Below are 21508 nucleotides of genomic sequence, written 5' to 3' on the forward strand. Positions count from 1 at the left end.
AATGAGAGCAAACAATAACAAAGGCTGTAGCATTAAGAATAATGAGGGGATGATTTTGAGTTTATAAGTAGGAGTTTTAAAGCAAGGGTGCACATCAGAATTATCTGGGGACCCTCCTTAAAAGTTTTTACCAGGTCTCAACCCAAAGTATTAACTCTGAATCTCCCTTGGGCAAGGAATTACAGCCATGTATAGTTTGAAAAGTGAGCCTCAGGTTTAGGTGCCAAGCAACAGGTTTTGATAACTTAATAGATATTGGGGTGGATGTGAAGTAGGGTGTGGAATCAAAGATACTGGCAGGATATCTAGTTCAGGTGCCCGGGTGGTGATGGTGCTAGTAACTGAGGAAGGAAACATTAGAGGAAGATAGTTTGTCTTTCCACAAATATATATGTGGTCAGTGCACTTGCAGATCACCTAAATATTGCACAAGATTCATTTTAGACTTTGTATGTTTTCCAGTTCTCCAGCTTAGTCTGGTAATATACTTTCAGCCTGTCAAATTAAGATATTGTAAGAATTTTTTGTGCTAGTTAAGCTATTTCAGTATATTCAATCTATCTGAAAACTTAGAGAAATCACCCCCAAAGTGTTTATCCTTGGTTTGCATCAGTAGATGGCAGTGGTTTACAGCGTCAGAGGAAACTGTAACCTTGATCCTCAAAGCACCATCTTCCCTTTTGAAGGAATAAACTAAGACCAGCTTCTCTTCAATGGGGGTGGTTTTGGTTTCTCTTTTTCTCTGAATTCTGGTTCTCTCCAGTCTTTCCTATCTCAGTAACTCACTCTTACCACCTAGTTAACTGAGAGAAACTTGGGAATCATCTTGATTCTTTCCTCTCTTATTCTGTCTCTAAGACCAGTTGATTCTGTCTCCAAACACACCAAATTTGTTGACTACTTTTCCTCAGTCCACCACACCAGTCCCACCATCACCTCACACTGACATTGTCATTGTGTCTAACGAGCTCTGCCTTCTTTTACTGTTTTCTTTCCACACCAGAAGCCAGGGTTTCCTAAAGGTCATGTTTATTCACTTGCTAAAACACATCAGTGGCTTCTCTCTTGCACCAGAAATATAAATTTTTTTCTTTGACCCTAAATGACCTTGCATTGTATAGCTCCTGCTTGCTTCTGTGATTTCATCTTATGCAACTCCCTGTGCTCTAGCCATACGGGCCTCTTTTTTTTTTTTTTGCTGCGTTGGGTCTTTGTTGCTACGCCCACGCTTTCTCTAGTTGTGGCTAGCGGGGGCTACTCTTCATTGCAGTGCGCGGGCTTCTTGTTGCGGAGCACAGGCTCTAGGTGCGCGGGCTCTAGAGTGCAGGCTCAGTAGTTGTGGCACACAGGCTTAGTTGCTCTGTGGCTCATGGGATCTTCTCGGACCAGGGCTCGAACCCGTGTCCCCTGCATTGGCAGGCGGATTCTTAACTACTGCGCCACCAGGGCAGTCCCTATATAGTGTTTCTTTGGTTTGTTTTTTTAAGCATTTCTTAATTTTTTTAAAAAATTATTCTTTTGTTTTATTATTTTTGGCTGCATTGGGTCTTCATTGCTGTGCACAGGATTTTCCCTAGTTGTGGCGAGTGGGGGCTACTCTTCATTGTGGTGCGCGGGGGCCTCATTGCGGTGGCTTCTACTTGTTGCAGAGCATGGGCTCTAGGCACGCGGGCTTCAGTTAGTAGTTGTGGCTGCGAGCTCTAGAGCGCAGGCTCAGTAGTTGTGGCGCACGGGCTTAGTTGCTCTGCGGCATGTGGGATCTTCCTGGACCAGGGCTCGAACCTGTGTCCCCTGCATTGGCAGGCAGATTCTTAACCACTGCACCACCAGGGAAGCCCTATGTAGTGTTTTATATGTTGCATTTGATAGTTTAGGAAGGACAGATGATGATTGATCCATAGTATGTGTGACACAGGAGTAGTATCCCTTTCCTATTTTTATTTTTTTTATATTGTGGTAAAATATACATAGTACAAAGCTTACCATTTTAACCATTTTTCAGTATACAGTTCTGTGGCATTAAGTATATTCACATCATTGTGCAGCTGTCACCACTATTCATCTCCAGAACTTTTTCATCTTCCCAGACTGAAACTCTGTTGCCATTGAACAGTAATTTCTCTTTACCTCCCTTCCTCTAGATCCTGGCAACCACTGCCTTTTTTTTTTTTTTTTTGATTGATTGATTGATTGCTGCATTGGGTCTTCGTTGCTGTGCATGGGCTTCTCATTGTGGTGGCTTCTCCCACCGCGGAGCTCGGGCTTCAGTAGTCGTGGCTCACTGCCTTCAGTAGTTGTGGCTCACGGGCTCTAGAGCACAGGCTCAGTCGTTGTGGAGCACGGGCTTAGTTGCTCCGCGGCATGTGGGATCCCTCGGACCAGGGACCGAACCCGCGTCACCTACATTGGCAGGTGGATTCCCAACCACTGCGCCACCCACTGCCTTTCTTTTAATATTCAAAAAATATATATTAAAACATGAGTTTAAATCCCTCATCTTAGGTGAATCTTATTACCAATAGTAACTGTTCTAAGCAGTACACATACTCATCCCTATTCCGATTTCACCTGTTTTTGAATCCTTTGTGAGGAGTCTAACAGGTCCTGATAGTTAACACTTTTTTCCTCCAACTCTTCCCCCACTGTATACTAATTGCTAAAAGTATATGCAATGCTTGGACATTGGGCTCTTGTATACTACTCTTTTTTGAATTTTGACCATTCTGAGGGATGCTGAACAGAGGTGGTAACTAGTTTTAGACAGATATGAGCAACTAGTTTTAGATAGATATGAACATTTTATTAAACACTATTGTCATACTACTAGGCAACGAGCACCTTAAGGGCAGAAGTGTGTCACACTGATCATTGTAATCTTCTTGCTGAGCATGTAACAAGCTCTCAGTGAGTAATAAATGAAACTTGAAATCAGAAGTATGGAGTAGGTTTAGCTAATGTAAACCTGCTTATTGTGCAGCTTCTGTGCAGAATAGATAATTTTAAGTCTCTATGCATAAGTTCAGTAATAACGAAGCTTAAAGTGTGTGCCAGGGCTTCCCTGGTGGCGCAGTGGTTGAGAGTCCGCCTGCCAATGCAGGGGACACTGGTTCGAGCCCTGGTCTGGGAAGATCCCACATGCCGCGGAGCAACTGGGCCCGTGAGCCACAATTGCTGAGCCTGCGCGTCTGGAGCCTGTGCTCTGCAACAAGAGAGGCCGCGATAGTGAGAGGCCCGCGCACCGCGATGAAGAGTGGCCCCCGCTTGCCGCAACTGGAGAAAGCCCTCGCACAGAAACGAAGATCCAACACACCCAAAAAGAAATAAAGAAATAAATTAAAAAAAAAAAAAAGTGTGTGCCAGATACAGTGATAAACTTGCTAGTGCTTGGTTTTTAACCATCAACCACTCTATGGGGTGCATACTGTTAGTCATATTTTACAACTGAAACTGAGTCTTTGTGGTTTATTGCTTCTATCTTCAACTGTAGTTAATTTGCTAGAGAATATACAGTATCCTTAGTAAATGTATACATATTTCATATATCAATTTGTTGGAGGCCTAGTTTACAATTTTTTAAAAACAGCTTTATTGAGATATAATTCACATGCCATAACATTCACTCCTTTAAAGTGTGTAATTAAAGTGGTTTTCAGAGTTCTACAGTCATTACCACTATCTAATTTCAGAACATCTTCCTCCAGAAAGAAAACCCTATACCCATTAGCAATCACTTCCTCTGCCCGTCTTTCCCCGGTCCCTGGCAACCACAATTTGTTTTTAGGGATTTGCTTATTCTGGATATTGCATATAAATGGAATCATACAATAAATGCCCTTTTTAGACTGGCTTCTTTCACTTAGTATATTGTTCTCAGGATTCATTTATGTTGTAGCATGTATCATATAGTTCATTCATGTGTATACTGTATTCTTTATGGCTCTAATATTCCATTGTTTAGGTGTGCCACATTTTGTTTATTCATTCATCAGTTCATGGGTATTTGAGTGGTTTTCCCCTTTCTGGCTATTACGCTACTGTGAACATTCAAGTATAATTTTTGTGTGAACATATGCTTTCACTCTCTTAGCTATATACCTAGACATGGAATTGCTGGAGCTTATGGTGACTCAAAGTTTAACATTTTGAGGAACTTCCCAACTGTTTTCCAAAGTAATTGCATCATTTTACATTCCACCAGCAATGTATATAGGTTCCAGTTTCTCCACCTCCTCATCAACACTTGTCTTTTTTAATTTTAGCCATGAAGTGTTATCTCATTGTCATTTTAATTTATACTTCCCTAATTTCCTAATGATATTGAGCATCTTTTCATGTGCTTATTTTCAATTAGTATGTCATCTTTGAGAACTGTCTAAATCCATTGGGTTTAGTTGGGTTGTCTTTTTAATGTTGAGTTGTAAGAGTTCTTTATATATCCTGGCTTATCAGATAGGGTTTGAAAAATTTTTTTCCCCGTTCTGTAGGTTCTTTTTTACTTGACGGTGTCCTTTGTAGCATAAAAGTTTTTAATTTGATAGAGTCCTATTTGTCTTTTTTTTTTCTTTCATTTCTTGTGCTTTTGGTGTCATATCTAAGAAGCTATTCTATGATCTCATGTCACCAAGATTTTGTATATGGTGTGAGGTAGGTGTCCAACTTGATTTTTTTGCATTTGGATATCCAGTAGTATCAGCACCATTTGTTGAAAAGACTTCTTCATTGAGTTGTCCTGACCCTTGTCAAAAATCAATTGACTTCATTTTCCACTGCAAATTGACTATTATTCCATTGATCTGTATGTCTGTCCTCATGCCAGTACCACACTGTCTTGATTACCGTAGCTTTGTAGTAAGTTTTGAAATCACTAAATTTGAGTCCCCTGGCTTTGTTGTTTTTCTAGATTATTTTGGGTATTCTGAGTCCCTTGCATTTCCATATACATTTTAAGTTTAGCTTGTTAATTTCTGCCCCAAAACCCTGCATAGATTTTGATAAGAATAATGTTGACTCTGTAGCTCAGTTTGGGGAATATAAACATCACAGTAATATTAAATCTTCTGATCCATGACCATGGGGTGTCTTTATGTTTATTTAGGTCTCGTTTCTTTTAACACTGTTTTCAGTGTTCAAGTCTTGTACTACTTTTGTTAAGTTTATTCCTAAGTATTTTATCGTTTTTTGTTTGTTTTTGTGGGGGAGCTATTTGTAAATTGGAATCGTTTTCTTAATTTCATTTTCAGATTGTTCTTGCTAGTGTATAGAAATACAGTTGATTTTTGTGTATTGATATTGTACCTTGCAGTTTGGTTAGACTCTTTTATTTTAATAGTTTTTCAGGGGTTCCTTAAGATTTTCTCTATATAAGACCATGTCATCTGAAAACAAATATTTTTATGTCTTTTCAGCCTGGATGCCTTTTCTTTTTCTTGTCTAATTACCCTGGCTAGACTCTCCAGTAGAATGTTAAAAAGAAGTGGCAAGAGTAGACATCCTTGTCTTGTTCCTGATCGTAGGGGAAAAGCATTCAGTCTTTTACCATGAAGTATGATGTTAGCTATGGGTTTTATAGATGCCCTTTATCATGTCGAGGATGCCTGATCACAATTTTAATTTTTAGGTTGTCAGTATACTCTTGTTTGGTCTGTTCTGGTGACTTTTCGTGGTGGTTATGTATTTAGATCCAAATTAGAAATGGTAGTTTTGCTAGATTACTAGTTCCAGTGGGTCACTGAACTGGGAAACATGTAATCCTAAGGCATTTAAGTGAATTATATGGAACATTTTGGGGAAACATATTGTGACTGGCTTGACCTGGGCCAGATAAATAGGTATTTATTTTATTCAGACTTTTAAGACTATACATGTTGAGGCTTTTTAACTTCTACTTTTATTAGGATTAATAATCTAGTTGATCCTGCAATTTGGCATTTAGCCCAATAATTCAGTTCTGTAAAACTGTAGAAATGAACTTCAGTTCTAAATGTAGATCTAAATTATTTCTTGTCAAAGTCTTACTCTCTACATGGCCTGAAGGGATAAATGGCATGAATTGTGCTCTTAGACATGGTAACTTTTATACTGTTATTTAAATTATGAAATTGAGTGTGAGAGGGTTCTTTCTGGTGAATTGAAAAACTGGAGAATACTTTGAACTGTTTTGAAGATGTAAGTGAGTATGGAGTTGCTTTTTTGATATTTGCCGAAAGAAAGAGACCTTTTTGTAGTCATTGTTTGGGTGTAAGAATCATCTCCTAACTTCAGATGATAAACTTCTTTTTGCTAGCTTCTGGAAGACATCTGGTAGGATGGTTCTGCTGAACTTCCTGAAGACTAGACTGGGTGGCTTTTTGAGGGGGAGATGGAGGGGGTTTAAGGGAGTTATATTTTAGATGTTGCTATACCAACTAACAACCTTTCCAAGAAGACATTGTGTAAGCATGCATAGCAAAACCATACATATACTTCTAACTATCTACAATACAGGAACCAAATAAAATTGATTTGGCAAGTAAAAATATGGAGACAGTTACCCATGTGTTCATCTTCTGAAGCCACAATAATTTTGTATTATCTTAATGCCAGGAAAATATGTCTCTGATGGATGGAAACCAAAAGTAATAAAATCAGGTATAATTTTATGAGAAATGAACATCAGTGTTTAAGCGTTCTGTATTATCTGCCAATATTATCAAGGTGAATCGAGCTATGATAGTCCTGAAAGTCTTTAACTTTAGAATTTGGGGAGGTTTCAGTATTTGCACGGGAGGGGTATTACTGAGTTCTCAAGGCGACTGTTTTCAGATTTTTTATTTATTTATTTACTTATTTATTTATCTTTATTTTTGCGTGTGTTGGGTCTTTGTTGCTGTGCGCGGGCTTTCTCTAGTTGCGGTGAGCAGGGGTTACTATTCGTTGCGGTGCGTGGGCTTCTCATTGTGGTGGCTTCTCTTGTTGCAGAGCATGGGCTCTAGGAGCACAGGCTTCAGTAGTTGTGGCCTGTGGGCTCTAGAGTGCAGGCTCAGTAGTTGTGGCGCACGGGCTTAGTTGCTCCGCGGCATGTGGGATCTTACTGGACAAGGGCTCGAACCCGTGTCTCCTGCATTAGCAGGCGGATGCTTAACCACTGCGTCACCAGGGAAGTCCCTTCAGAGTTGTTTAAAACAAACTTCTTGTATCTTGGTAACCCAGAGTTGATGACTAGTGCAAGGACATAAATATCCTCAGATGACTTCTGTCCTGTAGTATGCTCTGGAATGAATCATATTTTAAGATTATGTAGGTGATAGAAATGAGTCTCAACATAAAACTGCATTTGCTTTATTTAGGTTCTGGAGAAGTTGATTTTATATTTCCTAAAATGAAGAATAAATATTCAGCAGTAGTGCCAGCAATTTCAGGATTTTTTAAATGAAAATAATAATTCTTAAACTTGGTAACTATTTAAGGGAAGAAAAGTTTCACTTTTGATAGCTTGCAGTAATGAAATTTAGTAACATGTATGAAGTGGCATTTCCAAGCATTTGAGGAAAAGAAAAGATAAAGTTGTAAAATAGAAAGATGACTGATTCATATAAGAACCTGTGTTATTATCCTAATTCCATATGACACTGGACAAAGTAAATTAACCTAACCTCTACAGAACTGGGTAATTGGAGTAGCCTCTTAAGGAGCTTTCTGGCTAAAAAGATGTATGATTCAGATAATGTAGCCTTATTTTTTTAGCTGGGGCCATGAGCCTTTTTTTCTTTTGCTTTTAGAAAAAAGGATTGGAGAAGCCTGACTGAACAGTCAGCAAACACTTAATCCATACCTGTTGAGCTCCCTAACACAAATAGAAAAGTTAATTCTGTGCTGTAGAGCAGAGGGGTTGGCAAATTTTTTTAACGGAGCTACCTAGTAAATATTTTGGCTTTTGTGGTCCCAGTCTCTGTAGGGAAAAATAAATTTTTTTTTTAAAAAAAGACTTTAAAAATGAAAATCATCCTTGGCTCAAGGGCTGTTTTTATATTTATTTTTATTATTTTGTTGTTGTTGTTTACTTAGGTTGTGCCAGGTCTTAGTTGCAGCAGGTGGGTTCCTTGGTTGTGATATGCAAACTCTTAGTTGCGGCATGCATGTGGGATCTAGTTCCCTGACTAGGGATCAAACCCAGGCCCCCTGCATTGGGAGCGCGGAGTCTTATCCACTGTGCCACCAGGGATGTCCTTCAAGGGCTGTTTTTAGTGTGATTTTTTTTTTTTTTTTTGCCTGCGTTGGGTCTTCATTGCTGGGCGTGGGCTTTTCTCTAGTTGTGGTGAGCGGGGGCTACCCTTTGTTGCAGTGCGTGCGCTTCTCATTGTGGTGGCTTCTCTTGTTGCAGAGCACAGGCTCTAGGGCGCACGGGCTTCAGTAGTTTTGGCACGCAGGCTCAGTAGTTGTGGCACACGGTCTTAGTTGCTCTGCGGCATGTGGGATCTTCCTGGACCAGGACTCGAACCTGTGTCCCCTGTATTGGCAGGCAGATTTTTAACCACTGCGCCACCAGGGAAGTCTACAGCAGTAGTTCTTAATCATTTCTAGATCACAGGTCCTCTAAAAATTAATGAAATCTGTGGACTCTTTCCCCAAATACACGTATTCAAAATCTTGTATGCAATTTCAGGGGATTCTTTTGCCCTTCTCCCTAGAAATCCACCCCAAGATTCTAGCTATTTGGTTTTAAAAAATGAAGTTACAAGCATACCCAGTTTTACTGTGCTTCTCTTTATTGTGCTTTGCAGATACTGCATTTTTTGCAAATATTTCAAGTTTTTATTATTATATTTTTATGATCTGTGATCTTTGATGTTACTATTGCAAAAAGATTGACTCATTGAGGGCTCAGGTGATTAGCTTTTTTTTTAGGTGATTAAGTCTTTAAATTAATGTATGTACATTTTTTTTTAGACAATGCTATTGCACACTTAATAGACTACAGTATAATGTAAAATCTTCCATGTGGCTCGCTTTATTGCAGTATTTGCTTTTGTGGTTGTCTGGAATTGAACCCACCATGTCCCCAAGGTATGGCTATATACTATATGATCCAGCAATTCCACTTCTGGGGTATATATTCAAAAGACATGAAATCACTCTCCTTAAGAGGTCTGCACCCTTACGTTCATTGCAGCATTTGTGTATAATAGGCAAAACATGGTAAAAACCTAAGTATCCATCGACGGATAAATGGATAAAGAAAATGTGATGTGTACACACACTCTCTAGAATATTATTCAGCCATAAAAATGAAGGAAATCCTGCTGTTTGCAACAACATGGATGGATCTTAAGTGAAATAAGTCAGAGAAAGGCAAGTACAGTATGATCTCACTTACATGTAAATCTTTAAGAAAGCAAACTCATAGAAACGTATATCAGATTGGTGGTTGCCAGGGGCGGGGAGTGGGGGAATTGGGTGAAGGTGGTCAGAAGGTACAAATTCCAGTTTTAAGACAAATGTGTTGTGGGAATGTAATGTACAGCATGATGACTGTAGGTAACAAACTGTAGTGCATATTTGAAAGTTGCTAAGAATAGATCTTAAGTTCTCATCATAAGGAAAAAATTGTAACTGTGAGGTGATGGATATTAACTGATTATAGTAATTTCACATTGTATGTGTATATCAGATGTTTTACACCCTAAACTTACAGTGTTACAAGCTGGTTTATATCTCAATAAAATGGGAAAAGTCGATTACAGTTAAACAGTGTAGTTAGTAAAATATTGTCTGATTAAGCAGTTTACATAGTGTTGGAATATTGTTAGAATAAACCGTTTTCACCTGTTCCTAGAATGATTAAACATAGCTCAGAGAAATAGAAGCAAAGATACATGACCAAATAAGGTTTGTTGTCTTTTACCTTTTCCCCCATATGCAGTTGTTTCACAACAAGAAGGATGGGAGAACAAGGCTAGTTAGAGATGTAGATCTAAGCCATCTGTAACCAAATAACAGTAGAAATCATTATTTCAGTTGTTCCCGTAAGTTACATCTCTTTGCGTAGAGATATAAGTTCTTAATCTTAAGAACTTGTATATAAGCAGAACAGCAAATAGTCTAAAACAGAAATCAGCGTGGGGAAAAAAGAAAGAAAGAAAGAAATCAGCGTGGATGTATTAGAAGCAGAGGGTTTTGAGACCTAGGGCCCTTTTATTCATCACTTTGAGAGTAGCTAAGACGTTAAGAACAATGAGAAATGAAGAACTCAGAAAGATCTCCCCAGTCATCAGATCATGATGGACCAGTTGATCTTGAAGGCTGACCTGAATTTCATGGGGCTGGCATTTCCTCATTTCCTGTAATCATCTCCTCCCCTTCTCCCCTCTCCCTGTGACTCAGTGATAGTCACAGTACCAATAAGTGCCAACCTTTCCAATCCTTATCAGTGTGATTAAGATTTGGGGAAAATTAGAAGAAAGACATGGTATAGGGAGCACATTTCCTAAGTGTGACACAAAACCACCAAGATCACCAGATTTGACTATGTAAAAATATAAAACAACTTTTGTTTTGAAGATGATAAAAGAATTTTAAAAAATAAAGTGTTTGGTGTTAACAGTGGTCAGAAGAATACAAGATTGAGAGTATGGGGAAATGGCAAGAAAATAAATTTGGTGGAAGTATACATTTGTAGGAAAATTCTGTTTCTGTGAATCTTTTCTCCAGAAGTAATCTAAGTGCACAAAGGTGTTCTCTATATAACATTGTAATAGGAAAATTGGAAACACCTAGATGGCTATGAAAATGGTGACTGATTAATTTCGTCCATCCACAGTTTGGCTGTGAAATACCTGTGACCTTGAGCAAGTTAGCCTTTTGTGCCTCATTTTCCTCATCTGTAAACAGGGAATGAAGATAATCAGACCTTCCCTAGAACTGTGAAGATTAAGAGTTAGTAACTCATAAAGCTCTTGTAGTAGTGCTTGGTATAGAATAAGCATTCTCCAAAATTTAGCTTTAGAAATTATTGCTTTAGCTTTAGGTATTATTATTATGTAGCCATTAAAAAAGAATGAGACAGATAAGTATATACTAATGTAAAAGGAGGTTTGTGATTTTTATTTTAATGAAGTTTTAATAAGTGTTATCCATAGAGAAAGGTATCTGATAAATACTGTTAACAGCTAGATATTTGGATGAAGGGAGCGAGGGATGGGTTTTCACCTCGTAAAAAGCATACTTTACTTTTGTAATAAAGAGGAATTTATGTTGGTATCCCAGATATTGTATACTCTAAATCTGCCTAATGATGGGCTGCCTCCACAGCATCTAATGAGCCAGTTATCTTCCATTCTAGTAGCTAGAAACTTGCCTGCCTAGGAACCGCCATGCCATTTTTATTGGTAGTTATATATTACGCCAGTTTTATTATAAAATGTTCCTTTATAAGGAGCTAAAATATACTTGTCTGTTTTATACGTTTGTTTTTTGCTTTGGAGGCACATAGAAGTCTGATTCCTCTTCCTATGGTGGCCTGTTAACGTAGTTGAAGATAAATTCGTCTCCCTTTCAGAGCTGGGGGGAGACCTCAACTAAAACTCTGAGAGCGTGCAACTTGTCCAAAAGCATGTGGCAGTTCATGGTAGAACTGGGAGTCTCAAGTGTTAACGGGGTGGTGTATCCTAAAATTTTTATTTTCAGGTTAGTCTTGGCTCTTTCTGTTGTTCATGTAATTATTTTTAAACCCTTTACCATCTTGATGGCTTTTTTTGGTGCCCAGACTTGAATGCAGTTAATGTAAATGGAGTCTGGTTGATATTCTAGACCTTATCCTCCACTCTTACACATAAGGACATTTCTTTGGCAATCTTAATTGCCCTACCAGCTAAAACCCGTGAGTCTTTTTCATGCTTCTCTTTCCCCATTACATCTAGTCCTCCACTAGCATACATGTATTTTGTTTTTAGTCTAAATTTTAAGCAGCAATCACTGTTAAACCTCATTCAGCTCAACCAAGTCTAAGGTCTGTTTGGATCCTGATTTTTTCGTTGTTCCCAGCTTTGTGACATTCTTCAACTTGATAATTATCATAAGTTTCTGGTGCTTGTTTTTTAAAGAAAATAATGTGTGTGCAGGTACTTCATTCCTTAACATATATTTTACTTGGTAGCCACTATGTGCCAGCACAATACCAGGACCTGGGAAATCAGTGGTGACTAAATGACTGCCTTCTTGGAGCTTTTGGGTCTAGTGGGGAAGACACATCAAATATGTAATGTGATGAGTGTTAGGAAAGGACAGCTCCCTATTAGGTTGGTATCCCTTAATCTTGGAAGTTCAAGGAAACCCTTGCTTTTTGTGAAGACTCAGAACTTTGAGGAACTGAAGAGCATTGTGTTTGAAGCTTAGAGGGAAGGGGAGAGTCATAAAAAGTAAGAGCAATTGGGTCATGGAGGGTGTTAAAAACCATGGTTAAGACACTAAACTTTATTTAAAGTCTAGTAGGAAGAAGTTCTTGAAATGTTTTAAAGAAAAGAATTATATATCTGCATTTTTAAAAGATGAGTTTCATTTCATCATAGATAATACATCCAAAAAACCAGACTGGGAACAAATATGATATAAAGTATGGCAGTTTGTAATGTTCCTTCCAGGCTCACCCTGAGGCCTAGAAGTAGTTTTAAGTAAGCAAGTAGGGCTTCGCAAATGAAGAATTTCATTCATTCTTCTTGACTACAAAATTTATGACTCAAATTGCAAAGAGTGAAACTATTTGAGTCATAGTTAAATGTTTAAGTAATTTAGGTTAATTAATTCTATTGTGGGTTGTTTTTCCTCAGAACCATCTAAACCCAGAAACAATAATGGTATTTAGGAGATAATTTCTGATCCTATGTATAGTTTTCTCTTAAAAAAAGATTTGAATAACTGGTAGAATTTGCCACAATAAACTAGATTTTTTTCCTTATATATAATTAATTCAAAAAAGGCTTTTTCTGAGTAGTGCTGATTTTAACCATCAGTCTTTTTGACGTAATGATATAAACAATGTTAAAGTATCCTGGCTTTATAAAACTCCTTCCTAGGTTTTAAGGTAAAGAAAGCTTGTGTTCATTCGATTCTAAAATGTGGCCAAGTAATAATTTCCTTTAAATGACTTTTACTTGCATTCTTGGTAACCTAGCATAAAGTATACATTGAAGAATTTGTTCAGAGTGGAAATCTGTGATAGCAGGTTTTAAAGAGCTATACAGACTTAAGGAGCCAAGAGCTGAATTTGAAGTGTCAGATGTTAAACAAATAGAAGGTAGTTTATAACAGAGTTTATTCTTTTATTACACTGCCTGAACTCAAGAGACAAAAAAACTTTCAGAGGAAATTATTGCAGAGCATCCCCTTGGCAAGAGTAAGAATTTTCCACTACCACTTGCCCTAAGGGCATTGACATTCCCCATCAGGGAAATATCACTGGATGTGATCATCAGAACAGGCTGCCTACTCCTCATGTACAAAACTCTTTGTCTGGAATTCACAGAAGCCTGCAGACAAAGGAAAATTATGTCTTAGTGGAAAAGTATTCATTGAATCTTTGCTTTCATGGATTTTTCACTTCCTTAGACAACCAGCTTCCTAACAGATTTAATCCTAAATTGACTCCTACAAACAAAAAGCACAGAGTCATACAGTAAGATAAAGGAAGTCTTTCATTAATTGAGGCTCCTTAGGCAAGACTCCTTTTACTTACTACCTTTAGTTTCCTGTCTAAAATGAGGACATGAGTTGGGTTGGTCAAGATGATGTGAGGGAGGGTCTTTCTAGCTAAGAGAATACTAGAATTTGGCAGGTTTTTAAAACCAGTTTGGATTTATGCTGTTTAGTACCTTTCCACAAAGAGATCGGTTTATAATGGAAACAAATTAAATGTGAAACTTTAAGGTAGTACATTTCCCAAGTGTTGGGGGATTTAGGGTCTTCTTGGTCTAGAGCTGTGGCATACGTGGCACATGAGAAACAGCACATAGTAAAGGCTATTCTAAACAGGCCCTTCACAGGACCTGTGACACCAGGTACTAAGCTTTTTTTTTTCTTATATTAATTTTTTAATTAATATAAGTGTGCTTGGAGAATTTCTTTAAAATATGAATTCCTGGACCCCAGACTCTTGAAGAGCAGGTCCTGAGATTCTGTAGTTTATAAAAGGCCCCCAGGTCATCTCTTAATTTTAGAATGGCTGTTACAGGATGGAAGAAAAGTGAAGAAGAGCTTGAGGTCAGTTTTTTTTTTTTTTTTTTTTTAAAGATTCTCTGTTTTTTTGTTTTTTTGTTTTTAATTTTATTTATTTATTTTATTTCTGGCTGTGTTGGGTCTTCGTTTCTGTGCGAGGGCTTTCTCCAGTTGTGGCAAGCGGGGGCCACTCTTCATCGCGGTGCGCGGGCCTCTCACTATCACGGCCTTTCTTGTTGCGGAGCACAGGCTCCAGACGCGCAGGCTCAGTAATTGTGGCTCACGGGCCCAGTTGCTCCGCGGCATGTGGGATCTTCCCAGACCAGGGCTCGAACCCGTGTCCCCTGCATTAGCAGGCAGATTCTCAACCACTGCGCCACCAGGGAAGCCCTTGAGGTCAGTTTTTAAGGACTTCCCAGTCACTTGTTCCACTATCATTTTAAACTTACTTATTTATTTTTGGCTGCATTGGGTCTTCATTGCTGCACGCGGGCTCTCTAGTTGCGGCGAGCGGGGGCTACTCTTCACTGAGGTGCGCGGACTTCTCATTGCGGTGGCTTCTCTTGTTGCGGAGCACGGGCTCTAGGCGCTCAGGCGTTAGTAGTTGTGGCACGCAGGCTCAGTAGTTGTGGCTCACGGGCTCTAGAGGACAGGCTCAGTAGTTGTGGAGCATGGGCTTAGTTGCTCCGTGGCATGTGGGATCTTCCCGGACCAGGGCTCGAACCCATGTCCCCTGCATTGGCAGGTGGATTCTTAACCACTGCGCCACCAGGGAAGTCCCTCCATTAGCATTTTACATTTGACTCATTCTTGAATATTTAACCAATAATTAAATGTATATGAATACAATTTTTGTGCAGCAAAGAGACAGCCTTCATATATTTAAGACAGACATATAGGGGGAAAAATAGCTGGTTTCTTTGTCGTGCCAGTTTAAATATAATTTTAAATGCTGCATATGTAGTATCAATCCCACCTTAAACTAGTAGCTTATATGTTGACTGTGTTACCCAGGAAAGAAATTTAATCTTGGTATTTTTTGCCTCAAAAACACATTTTTCATTCATTTTTAATCCTCTGAGCTTCCACTGAAACACAGCAAAGTAAATGGCAAGATAAAACTTTTGGGTCCTCAATTTGAATATTAGATTTGCTGGCCTTAATTAAATTGTGGCCAGGTATATGAGAGTATGAGCTAGGGCTAATACATGAAATTGTTTAAAAAGAAGTAAGAGATTCAACTTTCAGTATAAAATGATACCTTCTGCTTTTTTTTTTTTCCTCTTTTTTTTTTCTTTTTTGGCTGTACCACTTGGCATGCGGGATCTTAGTTCCCCAACCAGGGATCGAACCCTGTGCCCCCTGCAGTGGAAGCGAGGAGTCCTAGCCACTGGATCGCCAGGAAATTCCCGGCGTTGTGCTTTTAGATTGCTGGTTTATGTTCAGTTGTTACAGTGCAGACATGCTTATAGATTGTGGCGATCTCTATACCATGTTAGAAGTTTTCCGCTCCTGTAGGATCATGACATAAATTGCTTCAGACGTTAAAGGAACATTTTCAGGTAATTTTTCCATTTAGGGTCATATGCTCATCATTGAACTTGCATTCTTTTCATGTTCAGGGTCATGTGGGATAAAATTAACTATGACAAACAGAAGTAATACAGAAAAAGTTTTTTTTTTTTAAGTTTATTCTATTTTATTTTTTGGCCATGCTGTGCAGCTTGCAGGATCTTAATTCCCCAACCAGGGATCGAACCCACGCCCTTGGCAGTGAATGTGTGTAGTCCTAACAACTGGACTTCCAGGGGATTCCCTAAATTGATTTTTTTTTTTCCTTATAAATTTATTTATTTATTTATATTTATTTATTGGCTGTGTTGGGTCTTCGTTTCTGTGCGAGGGCTTTCTCTAGTTGCGGCGAGCAGGGGCCACTCTTCATCGCGGTGCGCGGGCCTCTCACTGTCGCGGCCTCTCTTGTTGTAGAGCACAGGCTCCAGACGCGCAGGCTCAGTGGTTGTGGCTCACGGGCTTAGTCGCTCCGCGGCATGTGGGATCTTCCCAGACCAGGGCTCGAACCTGTGTCCCCTGCATTGGCAGGCAGATTCTCAACCACTGCGCCACCAGGGAAGCCCCCCTAAATTGATTTTAAAGTTTTATCTTCATGGGGTATTTTAGGTGTTGAAGGTCACTAAAGTTTAGGGTATGGTTACTTTATTGTAGTATGAGCAGAATTATATTAAAATGAAAGGTTCTCATTTCTTCAGTCTGAATATTGCTGTTTGTTGCATAAGCATTTCCAGCAGGAATTTCACCTTAATGTGTCCCTGCAGTCAAATGCAGGGATGATCCTTTGCCTCTTGAGATTATATATTGGCAGTCTCTTTCTGTGCCACCTTGTGACCACATTTCCTACTTAGGTTACAGGATTGTTTCGTGAACTAGAGCTCAAAAAGCATACCATACTTTCCCTGAATTTAAAAGCTCTGAGATACAGAAAAATTAGAACTAAATTAAAGGTTTAGCAAATGAAATAAACCTACTTCTTGGACAGAATGGCTGTTTTGCCAGTTTATGTATAACCAGTGACAGTTACAGTTCAGTACAGTAGGGTAAGTCTTTAAAATTAAGATTTAACTTAAAAATACCATATGCAGTTGTAGGGGGGACTGTGCTTATTTGTTCTGACTTTTAGCTGTCCTTGCATAAGACTTCTAAAACCACCGTAGTACCTTTCAGAAAGTCAGGGAAAGCTGTTGTATACTTATTTTTTACTGTCCAGTTGCTTTGGTACTGATGCATACTCATCCAGCAATATTTGAACACCTACAGTACACTGGGCATTGTTCTCAAGGTGCAGGTGAAATACTGGCTTTATCTGTTGCTGGGTCTGTGTTGTGGCATTTACTTCAAATACGTCAAGGAAAGGGGCTAAGACATGGTCTGTTTAAGAGCTGTTAAAGGGACTCTTTGGCCCAGAAAAGAAAACTCAGTTGACTTAAAGATCTTCTAGAGGTTATGCAAGAGGTTTATTCATTTATCTGATAATTCAAACTTCAAAAGGTACCAAAGGGTACAAGGTGAAAAGTCTTCTGCCACTCATGCCCTGCTCCCTAGTGGTACAAGTCTGTTACACGTTCCCAGAGGTATTTTCTCGTACCAGTGGAGCTCCATATACATGATGCTTCACACTTGTGTTTTCCCCACTTAATGTATAGTATATCTTAGAGGAAGTTTTTACTTTAGTATGAATAGAGTTGTCTCTTTTTTCTACTGCTGATAAAAAAAACTAACCACATACAGCAAGCATATCTGTAGAATAAATTCTTTGTAGTGGAATTTATGGGATAAAAAGATTGTGCTTTGCTTTTTTTTTTTTTTTTTTTGGCCGCGCCATGCGGCTTGCGGGGATCCCAGGTCCCCGACCAGGAATCGAACCCACGCCCTCAGCAGTGAAAGCAAAGCGTGGAGTCCCAACCACTGGACCACCAGGGAACTCCTGTGCTTTGCAATTTTGATATGTATTGCCAGTTTGCCCTCCAGAGATTTTGTAAGTTTTTTTCTTTGTACTCAGCAGTATATATAGGGTCGTCACAAAGTCTGGACGCGTAGTTGAATTAAGAATACTAAATGGGTTACTAACATTACATGGTATGTTTAGTGACATTATATTCAGTTTGTCCTTGTTAGCAGTGCACTAACACCGAGTTTTCATTAATATCTGCTCATGCACTTGCCTCTAAATGATTTGTGCCTCTGGTTTTGTTTGTTTTGGTTTGTTTTTTTGCTTATTAAAACTAAACTTTCCACATCTTACAGTCACCCTGTATAAGAAGCCCTGTTTCTATACATCCTTTCAAACTTGGTGCATTTTTCTCAACTCCTTTGTCAATTTGATAGTTTAAAAGTGGTCTCTCTGTGTAGTTTTATCTTGCCTTTCTTTTATGAGTGATATTAATTGAACATCTTTTTATAGAGGCATTTGTTTCCTGTTCATGGTAATTTGGCTTTCCTAGTGGAATAAATCATGGCTTGTACAATTCAGTCCCCTTCACCATGCTGTGTGTGTGTTTAAGTGTGCAAATAATGTGTACTTATAGCTGTTTGCCCGAGCATCATTATTCTCTTCTTGTGTACTTCAAATCTTGTATCTATCCAGGAAGAGTTTTTATGACCCTGAGAATAAGTTGATTATATTGCTTATTGTAGCAGATTTTTTTTTTTTTTTTCCCTCCCTGCCATGCCATGTGGCCTGCGGGATCTTAGTTCCCCAGGATCAAACCCGTGCCCCCTGCAGTGGGAGCTCGGAGTCCTAACCACTGGACTGCCAGGGAATTCCCTATAGCAGATTTTTATATATTTGTGCTGTATACAGGCTATTTATTTCCTTTAAAAATTGTGTTTGATTTGGAGACAGATTTTTCTTTATGTAACATGATTGCAAAAGTTGCTTATTTTAGCTGACTTTTTTTTTCTCCCCAATTAGTTGGTGACAAAGTTCCTGCTGATATAAGATTAACTTCCATCAGATCTACTACTCTAAGAGTTGACCAGTCAATTCTCACAGGTAAATATTATGTATTGGGAGGTTGTTTAATTTCTGAAGGCTCCCTCAGATTCCATGCTAATAATTGAGTTGACTTCTTGCCTCACTGTCTCTTAATCCTCTCCAGGATATTTATTTCTTAATGCTTTATCAGTTAGGCTTTTTGCCAATACATGAGGTAAAGCTATGATTTAAAAACAATTGGCTTTCATCTCATAAGGCCTATTTATCTTTAAATTTTATTAAAAATTAGTTTTGATTTAAACTTACCTTTTAAATTTTTTTTAAAAGGTTACAAATTCCTTCAGTAGCAGAGGTAATATTCTTAAGGTTGAAGTAGTGTTGTTGTCTCTCTGTTTTGTGGAAAGTGAATTAATTACTTAGTGTTCTTTTTCCAAGCAGGAAAAATATAGACTCCAGGAATGCTAATCTCACATCTGACATACTTTGCAGTAATCAGATGTACAATTAACAAAAGTTAGCACCCTCCAAAATGGTGAATGTTTACTACCTAAAGTTTGCACACTTAGATTTGGGATTGTTTGGAACATTTTCCCATTTTTGTTTGATACAGGCACAGTCTAGGGTGGAGGGTTCATATTAACTGGAAGTAAGGTGGTCAGAAGATTAAACACAATGCCAACCTGAATTAAATAGAGAGTAAATATAAAATTCAAAGATTTATCTGATTATTAGCTTTGAAAAGCAACTCATGTCATAGAAGTAGGGATGTGAGTAACCTGGGCTCTGTGTTTTTTATTGTTTCTTTATGAATAGCTTATCTACTAAAACTCCCATTAGCAGCAACAACCTGGAAGCTGATTAAGCCATAAAATGGTAGGGAATTGATTGGGTTGAATGTATGAAATTCTCATATTGTGCCTACAAAAATAATTTCCATTTTAAAACTTTCCGTAGAGTTTCTTGAATGTTGTTTTTTTGTTTAAAAGTCATACTCTAGTTTTAGGCTAGATTGAAGAACCAGATTCTTTTGTTAAATTTTTAGAGTGAAATTTGCTACCTGAAATTTGACGTAACAACTAGGGCCATATTTCACCCTCATTATATACAGTTAACCCTTGAACAACATGGGTTTGAATTGTGTGGGTTCACTTATCTGCGGATATTTTTCAATAGTAAATACTACAGTACTTACACTATACTAGTTGGTTGAATCCTCAGATGCAAAACCGCAAATATAGAGGAATTGCATATATGGAGGGCCAACCATAAGTTCTGTGCAGATTTTGACTGTGCAGAGGGTTGGTGCCCCTAACTCCTGCGGTTTTCAAGGATCAACTGCATTTCATAAGTGATGTTAAGTTGAAACCAGATTCAGACATTGTGAAAGTTCTAAGAAGTAGTCTCTTACTTCTTAGAGACTTCTGCTTCTTAGTAGACTCACTTCTTAGTCTCTTGCTGTTTTTCATTTTGGTTTATTGAAATAGAATGGTCTGATTACTGTGAGCAAATATTTTTAGAACAATGTTTTCATTTCTCATCTTCGGCATTATTGAACAAAAACAAAAACAGGCTTTCCAGTGGATGATCCTCAGTATTCATATACTGTACCTACAGTTTGTTCATTTTGTTAAAAGTAAATATATTTTCACCGTCTTAAGTATCAGTGTATGTGTATATAAGTATACAACAAATCTACATTCACAATATTAGAGTATAAGATGATACCTGAAAATGAACTAAATTTGTATAGTTATTCAAGAAAATTAAGGTAATTGGGATTTTACTTCAAAATTAAATTCCTTTATTTTGATTTTTTTTCTTTGAAATTAGTTTCTATTACTGAATTTTACTAGTTTATGTTCTTTTGAATGAATTGGGCCTTTTTTTCTTTTTCCTGAGAGTGGTAGTGGCATGAGTGGATGAGGGTACCAAGGTTCTAGGTGCAGACTGCACAGATCTAAACAAACCTTCTGTATCACAACCTGCTTAGGTGAATCTGTCTCTGTCATCAAGCACACTGACCCCGTCCCTGACCCACGGGCCGTCAATCAAGATAAGAAGAACATGCTCTTTTCTGTGAGTACTTTGTTTGGAAAAGACTTAGCCTATAAAGGGATGTTTTCAAAATGATGTGGATGATAACTGTGTGTAGTTCAGTGTGTGTTTAGAGAGAAGGCGAATGCGGGAAACCGTTAATAGTTGGCAAGTCTGGGTGAAAATGGATGGATGTTCATTGTACTACTTCAATTTTTCTGTGAAATATTTTTGAAATAGAAAGTTGGGAAATTTATAGTTTTCGTTTGTTTAGAACTTAAAGTGGTATTTCAAGTAGTGGGCTTTTGTGGGTTAGCATGGGAATCTAACCACCCCATAGTAAGTAAAAAAGTAGAGCTACAATGAAAATAATGAAGCCCTCTGTTCTTCCAACATTAGGAATTAAAATGGGGTGGGGGGAACCTTACACTTGATTGTATTGATCTTTGAATACTAGTGCTAAGGTGGAGGTCCTCAAGGACAGCCCATGGTCCTGGTTGCCCTTCTTACTATGGGTGATAGAAGTAGGAGGGGTTGAGTTGTTGGAGCCAGAGGTGGAGAATGCTTAGGGTTGAGAGCTGTATGAAGTATGAAAAGTCAGGAACACAGAGGGGTTAAGCGCTGTCCCAGCCCAAAGCTAGTCTGCAAGCCAGGCTCAGTATTGTGAATAGAGATTCCAGGTGGGCCGGTGTAGAGGGCTCTGGGGCAAATAGGTACCATTCTAATTTCATGGAGAATCAAATCACGGAGAGATGGACCACACTGCCTGCGTGAGGTATT

The 21508-nt window shown here is 38.5% G+C and overlaps 1 protein-coding gene across 2 annotated transcripts in view; it reads left to right on the forward strand.

Annotated features, from left to right (window-relative positions):
- Window positions 1-21508, forward strand: part of ATP2A2 (ATPase sarcoplasmic/endoplasmic reticulum Ca2+ transporting 2) — a 63322-nt gene that overhangs the window by 15856 nt on the left and 25958 nt on the right. For both annotated transcript variants that reach the window (XM_036874494.1, XM_036874495.1), the window contains exons 6-7: window positions 18671-18751; window positions 20685-20770. In XM_036874494.1, coding sequence (XP_036730389.1) covers window positions 18671-18751; window positions 20685-20770 — 167 coding nt within the window. The remainder of the gene's footprint in view (window positions 1-18670; window positions 18752-20684; window positions 20771-21508) is intronic.

Source organism: Balaenoptera musculus, chromosome 14 (genome assembly GCF_009873245.2).
Source record: "Balaenoptera musculus isolate JJ_BM4_2016_0621 chromosome 14, mBalMus1.pri.v3, whole genome shotgun sequence".
In the NCBI taxonomy this organism is placed as follows: domain Eukaryota; kingdom Metazoa; phylum Chordata; class Mammalia; order Artiodactyla; family Balaenopteridae; genus Balaenoptera; species Balaenoptera musculus.